Consider the following 14,311-nt stretch of genomic DNA (forward strand, 5'->3'; position numbering starts at 1 on the left):
TGGATATTTTTCTGTTCAACACTGAACTAATACCTCTGAAATAAAGTTTTAAAGTATAGTTTTTTCACACTCTCAGCATTGCCAAGAATTTTGTGTATTAAATCATATTATGCGTGTGAGTTACCATATTTTAGATAAAAACCATGTCCAGATGAGTCATGATGTCTTGGCTGTTGACAGATAACATCATTCAGAGGTGGGTGGTCAGCTTCTGGAAACTATTTTCTTAAATGGAATTTTTATTTTTTCCAATTTTTTGGTTTGTTTTTTTAATTAATTAATTTTTTGTTTTTGCCTATCTGTGGACCTACAATTTCCAGTTTTTTTGCTGTAACCATTATTATTCATGTTTCCTTGTGTACACATTTAAGATTTTTTTTCTAAAGCATATACCTAGCCATAACATTATGAGGTCTTAGAGTATTGGATCTATACTCTACTAGGAAATACCAAACTCTTTCCAAAGTGACTGTCCCAGAGTATACTTCTACCAGTAGTGCATGTGTTCCTCTTACTCTGCATCCTGACCAATACTTGGCATTGTCAGACTTTATATTTTTGCCAGTATGGTATCTCATTGTGGGTTTTGATTGCATTTTCCATACTACAAATTAGGTTAAATATTTTTATATATTTTTGGCTGCTTACATTTCTTATTCTCTAGAATGCTTATTCATGTCTTTTGCCCATTTCCCTTATTGGGTGGTTTGTCTTCTATTAATTAATTAATTTATTTATTTATTTTACTGTTTTATTTACTTATTTATTTTTGGCTGCGTTGGGTCTTCATTGCTGTGTGCAGGCTTTCTCTAGCTGCGGCAAGCGGGGGCTACTCTTCGTTGCGGTGCGCAGACTTCTCATTGCGGTGGCTTCTCTTGTTGCGGAGCTCTAGGGCTCTAGGCTCATGGGCTTCAGTAGTTGTGGCATGTGGGCTCAGTAGTTGTGGTTTGTGGCTCTAGAGTGCAGGCTCAGTAGTTGTGGCTCACGGGCTTCGTTGCTCCGCAGCATGTGGGATCTTCCCAGACCAGGGATTGAACCCGTGTCCCCTGCATTGGCAGGTGGATTCTTAACCACTGTGCCACCAGGGAAGCCCTGTCTTCTATTAATTTTAAGGAGTCCTTTATATATTTCAGATATTAGCTCTCTCTTGGTTATACGAATAATGTAGTTTTGGGATACTTATCTTTGAATTTTGAATGTCTTATCTTTGGCATTAATTGTTTAGAAGACATGCCATTACTTCAGAGGAAGCAGATTTTTTTCATATCAGACTGCGGTTATAAAACACATGGTTCAATAAGGAAAAGAAGGGAAATAATAATGGCACATTTCCTCTGACCTTCCTGAGAAGAGCCCGTATTCAGCATGTGGGCCTGTATGCTTGGCCCCAAATGCCCCCATTCAAAGTTCCTAAGTAGTGATGCTGAGAGAAGTTATTCTCTGACTTTTACCTAACGTAAAGCCTTTCTCCTCAGGTGGATGACGACTTTACCGCCCAAGATTACAGGCTCCAGTTCCGTAAATGTACTTCCGGTCATTTTGAGGACGCGTATGTAGGCTCTGAAACTGAATTCATAGTATTGCACATAGACCCAAATGTTGATTATCAGTTCAGAGTCTGCGCCCGAGGAGATGGCCGACAGGAGTGGAGTCCTTGGAGTGTCCCCCAGATAGGTCATTCCACGCTGGTGCCTCATGGTATGCTGTTGCCTTCTCACTCCTGAAGCTTAACTGTGTATGAGTACACGTATCCTGTGCTAAAGGCAGCACACTGACAACCCTTTTTCCTAAGGAAAAACCCTGAATTGATGGAGAATAACATGGAATATGTCTTTTACTTCCTGCTCAAATTACTTCATGTGAATTTTGAGAAATTTTCATTCGTTCTTATCTCCAGAGTCCCCGAACAGTGCCAGGCAGGATTATAAGCATCCCTAAAACCAAAGATTTTAAATATTGCAATAGAAGACTGCAATATTTGACCCAGACCTTCAACGTATATCTTGATAGAGGCTTTTGCTTAGAAGTCTTATGATCCAAAATGGACCTCTCCTATATTACTTTTTAAAAAGATTTAGACTCGGTTAATTACTTCTTAATCAGGTTGGAATAAGCTCAAACGTGATTTTATTAGGTAAGAGATAACACTTATTTGATCTTCCTTGCCAAAAATGTGTAGGAAGAGACTAAAATCTTTTTTGTGATTTGTAGGATTGACCATGACACCCTGTCACTGAATTTTTCCTTTCATTGAACTTGCCCATGAACCCTAAGTAGCATCTTCCACTTCCAAGTTTTATTTACTGTGTCTGTGTTGAAGATATTCCCCAAAAGATTCTAACAATTTACAATATCTTTGCTTTTTAAAAAGAGTGGACAGCTGGCTTTGAGGGGTACAGTCTGAGCAGTCGAAGAAACATAGCGCTTCGGAATGATGCTGAATCGTCCGGTGTTCTCTACTCCAGCGCTCCCACTTACTTCTGTGGGCAGACATTAACATTCAGGCAAGTGGATATTAAAAGATCTGTCTGTCATGCCTTAGGCAGTAAGTGAAGTGCACAGAGCATCCATGAGCTTCGGATCAAAACAGTCCTGAGTTTATTCCGTCATTTCTAGGTAGTGTTACTTTGGAGCAATTTCCTTATTTCTCTTTGCTTCGCTTTTCTCGTATGTATTCACAGGGTTATTATGAGCATGAACTGAGATAATGGGTATAAAATGCCTTGCTTCTGCCTGATACATAGTGTGTATTCACTGTGTTTACATCTTCTTTCTTCTTGGTAAATAGAATACCTCTCAAAAATCAATCTTAAGCATTCAGAGGTCCCCAATTTTTTTTTTCTTTGTGAATCAATAAGAGCAAGTATCTGTGAGAGACAATCTATCAGAGTAAACGTACTATATATATAGTCTCTGTAAAATAAAATTGAAAGCATGCCTCTCCTGTCGCCAATTAATTTTCTATTTCTTCATCCATTTCTTCCTGTATTAGAAAAATTCCCTTTTTCTTGTTTTCATGTTGTCTGAGATGTATTCTCTGTGGTCCTATTTCTAAATAGCTTTTCCTAAAAACCAAAGCCCGGTTTTGATTTAGAAAAGTGAAGCTTGTTTGATGTTCACCATACACACCTCAGTGTAGCAAACTCTCCTCTAAGTTTTAAGTTGTGAGATCATAGGATTTTATTGTGAATGTTTGTTCCAGGTTCCTCTTGGTCTCAGTCTCTTGTTGTATAAGGCATGGAGTGTATCTGAGAGTTTTACCTAAGCTAGTGTTGCCATGTTCTCCACCAGCCAAGTCATTTGAACTGTCAGCATGATCAGAATGCACTAGTTTATGCTTTGTCTCATTTTTTTTTTTTTTGTAAATTTATTTATTTATTTTATTTTTGGCTGCGTTGGGTCTTCATTGCTGTGCGTGGGCTTTCTCTAGTTGTGGCGTGCAGGGGCTACACTTCGTTGTGGTGCGTGGGCTTCTCATTACCGTGGCTTCTCTTGTTGAGGAGCATGGGCTCTAGGCACGAGGGCTTCAGTAGTTGCAGCACGTGGGCTCGGTAGTTGTGGCTCGTGGGCTCTAGAGTGCAGGCTCAATAGTTGTGGCACACGGGCTTAGCTGCTTTGCCGCATGTGGGATCTTCCCGGACCAGGGATCAAACCTGTGTCCTCTGCATTGGCAGGCGGATTCTTAACCACTGTGCCACCAGGGAAATCCCATTTGTCTCTTTTTTTTTGGACGTATCCAAAATGTGTTTACTGGGATGGTTTCCCATTCATCTTGATTCCAGGGGCTTTTAGTGCTGCTTCCGCCTGAAGGAGCACCCTTTGGTAAGCCTTGCTTTTCCTCCTGTAGGCTGGCAGAGGACGGTAGAGCAGCCAACACACCGAACTACTGTTTGTGCATGGCTAAAGACGGTGGTGATTTTATAGCATCCTGGGCTTTTCACATCCATGAAATAGGAATTGGGGCTCCGCACCAGGCGCTGCTGCTTGTGTTTCCTCTTCTCCTCTTCTGGAGAGGGATGAAGGAGATCCTTTGCGAGAGGCATGTTCTCGTGGGGAGGTCGTCACCGTCAGAAACCTTGTCTCATTTTTGACACCTCCTCTCACCCCTTACATTATGAAAAAAGAATGACTTAATAACCAGAAAAAACTAACAAAGAGAAATGAGGAGTCTGGTACCTAACATCTATTATTCCCCAGCTAATCAGGAGTTTTCTGTACTAACAAACCTCTTCTCTGCTGATGTCCCTTGTTTATAGAAATACTGCCATTAGTGAGTCTGCTGAGAACAGGGTACTTCTGTATAATGATAGGACTTCCTGAGTTAACAGATTCAGGCCAGATACCTCAGATCATAATAAGAATAATAATCATAGTATTATTAATTGCAGTTAATATTTAAATTGCATTTACTATGTGCCAGGTACTGTTCTAAGCACTTTACTTATATTAACTCATTTGATTCTCACAATAACCCAATGAAATAGGTGTAGTTACCCATTTTAGGGATGAAGATACTGAGGCACAGAGAAGTGAAGTCATTTACCCAGTGTCACATAACTAGTAAGTGGCAAAGCTAGGATTTAAACCCAGTCTGGCTCCAGTAATTTTAACCACTGGTCTGTATTGCTTCTCATTTGTCTTTTTTCATGGGAGAGTAAACATGATTTGAGTTAGTGTGGAAATGTATAGTTTCTCCGCTACTGTATCCTCAGCTCTTTTCCTTTTCTCTCTTCTATGATTTTTATCCCTGGGTGATGGTGATCTGATGCTCTTTTTACTTTTAACTTCTCCCTCTGTGAACACAGGGGAAGGGCTGATAGATGACCTACTTAGGTTTGTTTCTAAAGTCATTCAGTAAATGTTTATAGATTACAACATTGGAAATTACACACATTGATTTAAACCCACGTACTGTCTGTGGACTGTGGCCTGACACTTAGTCGGCCTCAATAAACCACTAGTTCCTCCCTCCTCCTCCAAAGGGGCCCCCCTTGGTAGGGTGATTAAGTGAAACTTATTTAGCTCAGTATTATCTTAGCCAGACCGTTGCATTTTTGTCATTTTTCCTTTGAATGTGGATTGAAAATGTTTTCTCTCCTTGTTTAAAGGAATTTCAGGCATTGGCAGTTAAGGCAGAGGATGTGAATGGTGTGTTTGTATGGGGCACCTTCATGCATGGGGTTGGGGGCAGATAGGCCTGCTTGAATCAAGGTAAACTTTATTCAGCTTTTTGAGGGCCTCATAGTCAGAAGGGAGATTATACTCCTGCAGGCCCTGCCCTGTTGCTCAGCCCAGTCGATCCCTGCTGAAGTTTCTGGAATGCTTAGAACTGCTGACACCAAAGGAACCTGTTACTGGCCGGCTTTTAACAGTCTCTAGAGCCCAGTCTCATGTGGTGCCCGGGTCTGCTAGCAACCCCCTCCTTCCAGGCCTCTCCCTGATTTCCTGTCTTGAACATTCCTGCTTTCCCTTGCTTCTAAGATTTCCCAATCTTACTATTTTTTAAACCATATTTTTCTCTCTGTCTGTGAGTCTGTTTCTGTTTTGTAGATAGGCTCATTTGTACCGTATTTTAGATTCTACATATAAGTGATATCATATTAAACCCTAGCTTTTAGTTTGTTTGTAGAGGGAGGATTACATGAAGTCAGGGAGACATATCTGCTTTGGGATGTTCACATATAATAGCTATTCTTCCCAGATAACCTAAGGAATATTCCTTAGACTTTTTTTTCCTGTCCATATCCTTCTGTCTTAAACTGCTTTTCTAAAATGTAAGGATAGTTGTAAGGACAGTTCTGCTCGCCTGTGGTCTTTGTGAATGATGCTGATTGTTTCATACAACCCCATTCCATTCAGATGCTACTTACAGTACTTGGTATCGTTGGGAATGCAAAGTTTAAGAAAAAGAAAAAACTAGAATCTTATCTAAACATAGAATAGGCAGTTTATAAATTATAAAGTATAAGAAAGATCCTGACTGCCGTGGAATATAGAAGAAGGAAGAGTTACTTCTAGATGAGGGGTTGGTGAAGGCTTTATCTCAGGTAGGGCTGAAAAGGAAAGTTCAGGTACAGAAACAAAGCAAGAACCAAAGATATGGAGGAGAAAAAAATATAAAGAACAGGAAGTAATGAGTGTGAATGGGTTTTATAGAGATGGGAGTATAGTCAGAACCCCAGAAAAGTACGACATTCTTGTGGACAGGCTGTGTATATTTATTTCTTTTTCAATTTCTCAAAGACTTGCCCCTTTGGAGCTCACTTGTGCCCATTTATAACGAGGACATTTGATACCACATACAGAGGTCTTTTTCTTTTTTCCTTTTCCCAACAAAAGTCTTCACCAAGTAAAACCAAGTCAGGTTTACATTTCATAGTCTTGGGAGTCATGCTCTGCATTTGACTTTTCATGAATTCACGAGTTGAGCTAGGCTACAAAATAATAACAACCAGCTCACTTTTGTCGAACCCTACTGTGTGTTACTTCTTAAGTATTGAGTTAATGTCTATAAAACCTCATTACATGCTCAGGAGGTAGACACATTTTATAGATGAGGAAACTGAGATGTAAAAAGATTAAACCACCTGCCTGAGGTTGTACAGATTCTTAATAGTAATGCTGAGATTCAAATCCTAGCAGTCTAGCCCTGTAGGACTCTGCTTGGACTTAGAGTGAGTTGGAAGGCCATTGGAGGACATTGAGCAAATGAATGATGTGATCTGACATATGTTTTACAAGTCATTTTGGCTGCTGGGTGGAAAATAGTCTGTACAGCGGTACAGGCTGGAAGGAGACCATTTAGGAGGCTGGAGAGGAGGAGCAAAAATATTACCAGAAATGAAGGGAAAGCTGTATTCAACATTCCAGTATTAATCTTGGTGACGGCTAATGATGGCTTGGACCAGGATGGAGCAGTTGAGGTAATGATAAGTGGTCAGAATCTGGATTTACTTTGAAGGAAGAACTGACGGGATTTATTGACAGGTTGGTTGTGAGGTATGAGAAAGGAGTCAAGTGTAACCTTAGGGTTTTTGGACTAAGTAACTTAGGGTAGAATTGTCATTTACTGAGGTAGGTAAGGCCTTATGAGGAGCCTATTTATGGGTGAATATCAGTTTGTTCTTTCACAAATTAATTTTAGTTCCTTATTAGACATATAAGTGAAAATGTGGGGTAGACAGTCAGATATACAAATCGGGAGTTCAGTGGAAAAGACCAGACTGGAGATATTAAGTTGAGAGTTTTTGACGTATAGATGTGTGTTTAGAGCCATGAGACTGCATGAGATTAGCCAGGGAATGAGTATAGGGAGAGGACACTGGAGAACTCTTAACATTTAGCTTTTGGGGAGGAAAGAACCAGCAAAGGATGCTGAGGAGGAGAAGCAAGTGAGGTAGACGGGAAAAGTGGGAGAATGTGGTGTCCTTGGAGCCAAGCAAAGAAAGTGTTTCCAAGAGGAAGTAGCGATCAATTATGTCAAATGTTGCTGACCCAACAGATAAGAAAAGGACTGAGAATTGACCTTTGGGTTTGCAGCGTGGACATGGATTGGTGACCCTGACGTGAGCAGTTTCAGGGGAGCTGTGGTGGAGGGAAGCTTGACTAGAATGGGTTCAAAAGAGAGATGGGATCTTTGGGGACCAATAGATGCATAGTAGCACCATAGTTCTGAATTTTTCGACTACTGGAAACTTTTTGGAGAAATAAAGAGGTGGGGGGTAGGGACCCATAAGTACTTTTTCAACAGAACTAAGAAATACAGAAAACTCAAATTCCAAATTAGCTGTAAAGGCCCGCTAAGACACAGCTAGGCTGGAAATCGTGAGTTTGCTGGCCAGTCTCAGAAATCTACAAATATTCAGTCCCAGAAGGAGAAGACTCCACCCTAAGACTATAAACAGGGCCAGGACTGAACAGTGCTTGAGTGTTCTTGAGGAAGCAGAGAGAAAAGGTGGGAAAAATGTCCAGGGGAGTCACAGTGCATCATCTGAGGAAGCAAGGACTGTGTCCCTTGGTGACAGTGGACAGTAGTTTATAAGCAGCCTTTGAAGAGAACTGAGGTCTGGCAATAGAAGCTCTTTTGAACCAGATTAGGTTTTGAGTGTCAAAGGAGATGTGGCTTCACAGAAGAGCCATATTATAAGGTAGTACCTTCCTATAGCAATGGGGGACAGGCTGGAGAGCTGTAAATCTGAAAGTCACCCTTCATTTAGGTTTTTTTTTTTTTTTTTCCGGCCGCACTGAGTGGCATGTGGGATCTTGGTTCCGCAACCAGGGATCAAACCCAGGCCCACAGCAGTGAAAGCACCGAGTCCTAACCACTGGACTTCCAGGGAATTGCCATCTTCATTTATTTTTTTAAAAAATGGCTTCCATCAGTGTTTTGCAATTTTTTTCTTGTCTTATTACACTGGCTAGGAAGTATAATTTTGAATAGCAGTGTTGAAAGCAGACATCCTTGTCTTATTCCAGATCTTAGCAGGAATATATTCAGTCTTTCACATTAAGTATGATGCTAGCTGTAGGGTTTTTTTGTAGACAGCCTCTATCTGGTTAAGGAAGTTCCCTTCTATTCTTAGTTTGCTGAGAGTTTTATCTATAAATGGATGTTTAATTTTGTCAAATTATTTTTATATATCTTTTAAGATAATCATATGGGTTTTCTTCTGTTGATATGGTTACAATGATAGATTTTTTAACATTGGATCAGCTCTGCATTCCCATGAAAAACCCCACTTGACCATGTATTATTCTTTATATATGTTGCTAAATTTAAGTTTTATATTTTTTTTGAGGATTTTTATGTCGCTTCAGAAGAGAGATATCTGTCTGTTTTTTCTTATGATGTCTTTGGTATCAGGGTAATTGCTAGCCTTATAAAGTGAGGTGGGAAGTATTTCTTCCTCTTTTATTTCTCAGAACTGTTTGTGAGAATTGGTATTATTTCTTAAATGTTTGGTAGAATTCACCAATGAATTCGCTATCCTAGAATTTTTTTTGTTGGAAGATTTTCAATTTCTATAATAGATATAAGACTATCAGTTTCATTTTAAAAGAGGATAAAAGCTATTTAGGATTTGTACAGTAAGGAGTGTATTTCTATATCAAAAATCCTTGTTTACTACGACTTGATTAAGACATCCCTTCTTTCTCTTTCTTTTTCCTGACAAGTCAAGCTGTGCTATGACCCTCTTTTTTGACATATGGCTTATTCTTTATTCCTTGGGCTAGTTTCCTGTTAGTGACACAGGCCAACTAGCTGTGTTCCTGGAAGCACTTGCAGTCTTCCCAGCAGTGTGTGAGGGTCCTGACTGATGTCACTGCATCCTTGTCAGTATTAAGTATTACTGTTTTTACCTAATTTGTAGCTGTAGGACATAATAATATTTTCATTTTCTTTCTTATATTTATCATAAAGTTGGATATTTTTCATAATATATTATGATATATTAGCCAAACAACTGAATTTTTGGATCTTTGCTCCAGGTGTTCACTGTGAGAAGAAGGAAGTTTGAGATTATATGAGAATTTGCCACTTAAATCCAGTCAGTTAGCCAAAGTGCCAGAGTAGTAGGAATAGATTAGCTTTCTTTCTGCCATCGAAATTTTTCCTTTTTGTTCTGAACCATGTTCTTTCTCAGAATACTTTACCTTTGAGAAAAATTATCACCTAGAACTTTCTACATGACTCTATGCAATGGATGCATTCCTACCAACTTGTGCATAAATTGATTTTTTTTATTAATTGTATCTCCAAGGTCACTGTACCCTACTATGAATTATTTTGTATACCATTTTTCTTTTTTTATATACTTTTTATATTTGGATGATTTATGGTAGAGTTTCTTATAGGACTTGTTTATGTGAGAGAACCACTTGGGTAGTTGTTTTTTTTTTTTTTTTTTTTTCCTAATAAAGAACTCTTTTTTTTTTTTTTTTTTTTTTTATTTATTTATTTATTTATTTATTTTTGGCTGTGTTGGGTCTTCGTTTCTATGTGAGGGCTTTCTCTAGTTGTGGCAAGTGGGGGCCACTCCTCATCGCGGTGCGTGGGCCTCTCACTATTGCGGCCTCTCTTGTTGCGGGGCACAGGCTCCAGACGCGCAGGCTCAGTAGTTGTGGCTCACGGGCCCAGTTGCTCTGCGGCATGTGGGATCTTCCCAGACCAGGGCTCGAACCCGTGTCCCCTGCATTGGCAGGCAGTCTCTCAACCACTGCGCCACCAGGGAAGCCCCACTTGGGTAGTTTTTTAGGAAATAATGTCATGACTACTTGTCTTGCAATTTAAAAATTCAAAGATTTTAGGTATTTCCCTGGAGGGAAGTCCAGTGGTTAGGACTTTAAGCTTTTGCTGCCGGGTCCCCAGGTTCAATCCCTAGTTGGGGAACTAAGATCCCACAAGCCGTGCGGTGTGGCCAAAGGGGGGAAAAAATTCAAAGATTTTAAACTTCCATTCTATTTCTTAGTGAGCTGTGAAAATAATTCTGTGTTAAGGCAAATTAGCTCTTTACTTTCGTGGTTCATTTTATATTCAGAGAAACTTTTATAAGCTTTTAATGCCAGGCTTGTCTTATTTATCAAATGCTGTTTTCAAGTAAGATGCTTTTAGGAACAATTTTGTGATTTATTCGAATAAGGAGTTTTTTTTCCTTCTTCCCAGGATTTTAGTTAATTTCAAGAAATTTTACTTGCGTTAATTATTTATTTAAAAAGTTTAATCACAGAAAAAAACGTACACTTGCAATGAGCTAGCCAAACTCAAGGTTGAGAGCACAGTCCTCCAAAAGATTGCCCTCACTTCAGATACCAGCTGCAAGTTCAGGGGTCCCCAGGGCCAACGCTCAGGTTTTATAATTTGCTAGGATGACTCACAGAACTTAAGAAAGCACTTCACTGGACTTCCCTGGTGGTCGGGTGGTTAAGTCTCCGCTCTCCGATGCAGGAGGCTCGGATTTGATCCCTGGTCAGGGAACTAAGAGCCCACATGCTGCAACTAAAAGAGCCCGCCTACTGCAACTAAGACCTGGCTCAGCTAAATAAATAAATATTAAAAAGAAAGAAAGAAAGTACTTCACTTATGATTACAGTTTTATTATAGCAGAGGATATAAATCAGAACCTGCCAAAGGGAGGAACTCATAGTGTGAGATCTGGGAGGATTCCACAGACGAAGCATGTATCTCAGGGATGCAAGGTCTTTTGGCACGACAGTACTCAAAGAGTATTACGAACCAGGAAAGCTCACTCAAGCTTTGGTGTCCAGAGTTTTTATTGGGATTTTATTGTGGAGGCATAGTTGATTAAATCATTCCCCACCTAACTCAATATCTACCTCCCCTGCCCTCCTAGGAGAATGGGCTGACATCATGTAGCTCAAAGCCTCAACCCTGTAATCATATGATTGGTCTTTCTGGGGTGACCTGTTCCCATCCTGAGTCATCTTGTTAGCATAAACTATCTAGGGGCCCACCTTGAGCACCTCATTAGCATAAACTATCAAGTGTGGTCTGAGGGACCCACCATGAATAACAAAGACACTCCTATCACTTGGGAAATTGCAGTGGTTTAAATGTTACCTCCCAGGATCAAGCCATATTTTTCATTACACAATACTAAACAAGTAACTGCTGTCCTCCATCTATGATTAATAATATTAGCAGGTTTTTATTTTTTAGGAAACAACATTAGGGATGTTAGGGATAAAATTCAGGTATCTTGTGTTTCCCACATCTCTCTCTCTATGTATATATTTATCCATATAGTATTTTGTGTATTTTAAAAATCTTTATAAACGTGATTTCAGACTTACAGAAGAATTGCAAGAATAGTACAGAGAATTCCCAAATACCTTTCACCCAGATGCCTCAATATTTGCTTCATCATTTTTCTCTCTACTTTTTTTTTTTTTTTTGACTGCACCACATGGCATGCGGGATCTTCCCCGACCCGGGATTGAACCCATGCCCCCTGCAGTGGAAGCATGGATTCTTAGCCACTGGACGGCCAGGGAAGTCCTCTACTTTTTCTTCCCAAATCATTTTCAGTGAGTATTTTGTAAAAAGAGATTATCAAAATCAGAAAATTAACATTGATATACTATTATCTAACCTACAGACCGTACTAGATTTAGTTGTCCCAATTAATGTCCTTTACAGAAAAAAAAGATCTTGGATCATGTGTTATATTCATTTGTTATGTCTCTTTTAATCTGGAACAGTTTCTCTGTCTCTTTTAAATTTTATGATATTGGCATTTTTTAAGAGTACAGGTCTGGTATTTTATAGAATATCCCTCAATTTGGGTTTTTCTGTTTCCTGGTGGTTAGATTCAGGTTATGCATCTTCAGCAGAAATATTATAGAAGTAATATTGTGTTCTTCTCAGTGCCTTGAATTCTTTTGGCTATATACCCAGAAGTGGGATTGCTGGATCATGTGGTGGTTCTATTTTTAATTTTGTGAGGAACCTCCATACTGTTTTACATAGTGGCTGAACAAATTTACATTCTCACCAACAGTGCTGGTACTTAGTTTAGGATTTTTACATCTATTGTCAGCAGAGTTGTTGGCCTGTAGTTTTGTTTTCTTGTAGTGTCTTTCTCTGACTTTGGTTCAGGATAATATTAGCCTCATAAAATAAGTTTGGAAGTATTCCCTCCTCTTTAGTTTTTTTTGAAGAGTTTGAGAAGGTTTGTTATTTATTCTTCTTTAATCATTTGGTAGAATTCACCAGTGAGGCCACTTGGTCCTGGGCTGTTGTTTACTGATGGTCCTGGGATGTTGTTGATTACTGATCCAGTCTACTTTCTAGTTGTAAGTCTGTTCAGATTTGCTGTTTCTGTATGATTCAGTCTTGGTAGGTTGTATATTCGTAGAAATTTATCCATTTCTTCTAGATTATCCAATTTCTTAGTATATATTATTCATAAGAGTCTCTTATAATCCTTTTTATTTCTCTGGCATTGGTTGTAATGTCTCCTCTTTTATTTCTGACTTTATTTGTATGTTATCTTTCTTTTTCTTAGTTAATCTAGCTAAGTCTGTCAGTTTTGTTGCTCATTTCAAAAAACCAACGTAGTTTGGTTGATTTTTTCTTTTTTTAAAATAAATTTATTTATTAATTATTTATTTTTGGCTGTGTTGGGCCTTCGTTGCTGTGCGTGGGCTTTCTCTAGTTGTGGTGAGTGGGGGCTACTCTTCGTTGCGGTGCCCAGGCTTCTCATTGCAGTGGCTTCTCTTGTTGTGGAGTACGGGCTCGAGGCATGTGGGCTTCAGTAGTTGTGGTGCGTGGGCTCAGTAGTTGTGGCTCGCGGGCTCTAGAACGCAGGCTCAGTAGTTATGGCGCACGGGCTTAGTTGCTCCACGGCATGTAGGATCTTCCCGGACCAGGGCTCGAACCCGTGTCCCCTGCATTGGCAGGCAGATTTTTAACCACTGCACCACCAGGGAAGCCCATGTTTCACTGTTTTTTTTGTAATGATGTGCTTTGATTCCTTACTCATTTTCTTTAGTGTATCTTCTATGAGTATTTTCTTTGTAGTTATCCTAGGGCTTACATAAAACATCTTGTAGTTATAACAATCTATTTTAAGCTGACAGCAACTTAGCATCAATTGAATACATATACTCTACACTTTTACTTCTTCCTCCTCCACACTTATTATTGATGTCACAAATTACATAGTTTTCATATTGTGTATTCATTGACATATTTTTATAGTTATGTTTTTAACACTTTTGTCTTTTAATTTCTACACCAAAATTAAAAGTGATTTATGCACCACTGTTAAAGTATTACAGTATTTATTTGCCTATATATTTACTTTTACCAGTGAGCTTTATATTTTCACATACTTTCATGTTGTGTTTAGTGTCTTGTTGTTTTAACTTGAAGAACTCCTTCTAGCGTTTCTTATAAGGCAGGTTTAGTGGTGATGAACTCCCTCAGCTATTGTTTATGTAGGAATGTCTTTATTTTTTTCTCATTTTTAAAGGACAATTTTGCTGAATATTGTATTTTTGGTTGGTAGGTTTTCTTCTTTAAGCACTTTGAATATATTATCTCACTCCTTTCTGGCCTGTAAGATTTCTCCTTAGAAATACACTGTTAGTCTTATGTGAGTTCCATTGTACATGACAAGTCACTTTTCTCTTGCTGTTTTCAAAATTCTCAGTCTTTGACTTTTGACAATTTGATTGTAATGAGTTTCAGTGTGATTCCTTGGGTTCATCTCTTTGGAGTTCCTTAGGCTTCTTGAATCTGAAAGGCCATTTCCCTCCCCAAATTTGGGGAATTTTTAGCCATTATTTC

At 39.1% G+C, this 14,311-nt stretch overlaps 1 protein-coding gene and 1 pseudogene across 4 annotated transcripts in view; one reads left to right on the top strand and one right to left on the bottom strand.

The window, feature by feature from the left end:
• The window catches only part of CRLF3 (cytokine receptor like factor 3), a 59,601-nt gene that overhangs the window by 18,233 nt on the left and 27,057 nt on the right, over positions 1–14,311 (top strand). For all 3 annotated transcript variants that reach the window (XM_082371301.1, XM_082371299.1, XM_082371300.1), the window contains exons 5-6: positions 1,476–1,698; positions 2,372–2,504. In XM_082371301.1, the coding sequence (XP_082227427.1) occupies positions 1,476–1,698; positions 2,372–2,504 (356 nt within the window). The remainder of the gene's footprint in view (positions 1–1,475; positions 1,699–2,371; positions 2,505–14,311) is intronic.
• Positions 3,720–5,048, bottom strand: LOC309618076 (small ribosomal subunit protein eS27 pseudogene; annotated as a pseudogene). Its single transcript has one exon. The product of its transcript is annotated as a small ribosomal subunit protein eS27 pseudogene (transcript).

Source organism: Balaenoptera borealis, assembly GCF_965194805.1.
Source record: "Balaenoptera borealis genome assembly, chromosome: 20".
In the NCBI taxonomy this organism is placed as follows: Eukaryota; Metazoa; Chordata; class Mammalia; order Artiodactyla; family Balaenopteridae; genus Balaenoptera; species Balaenoptera borealis.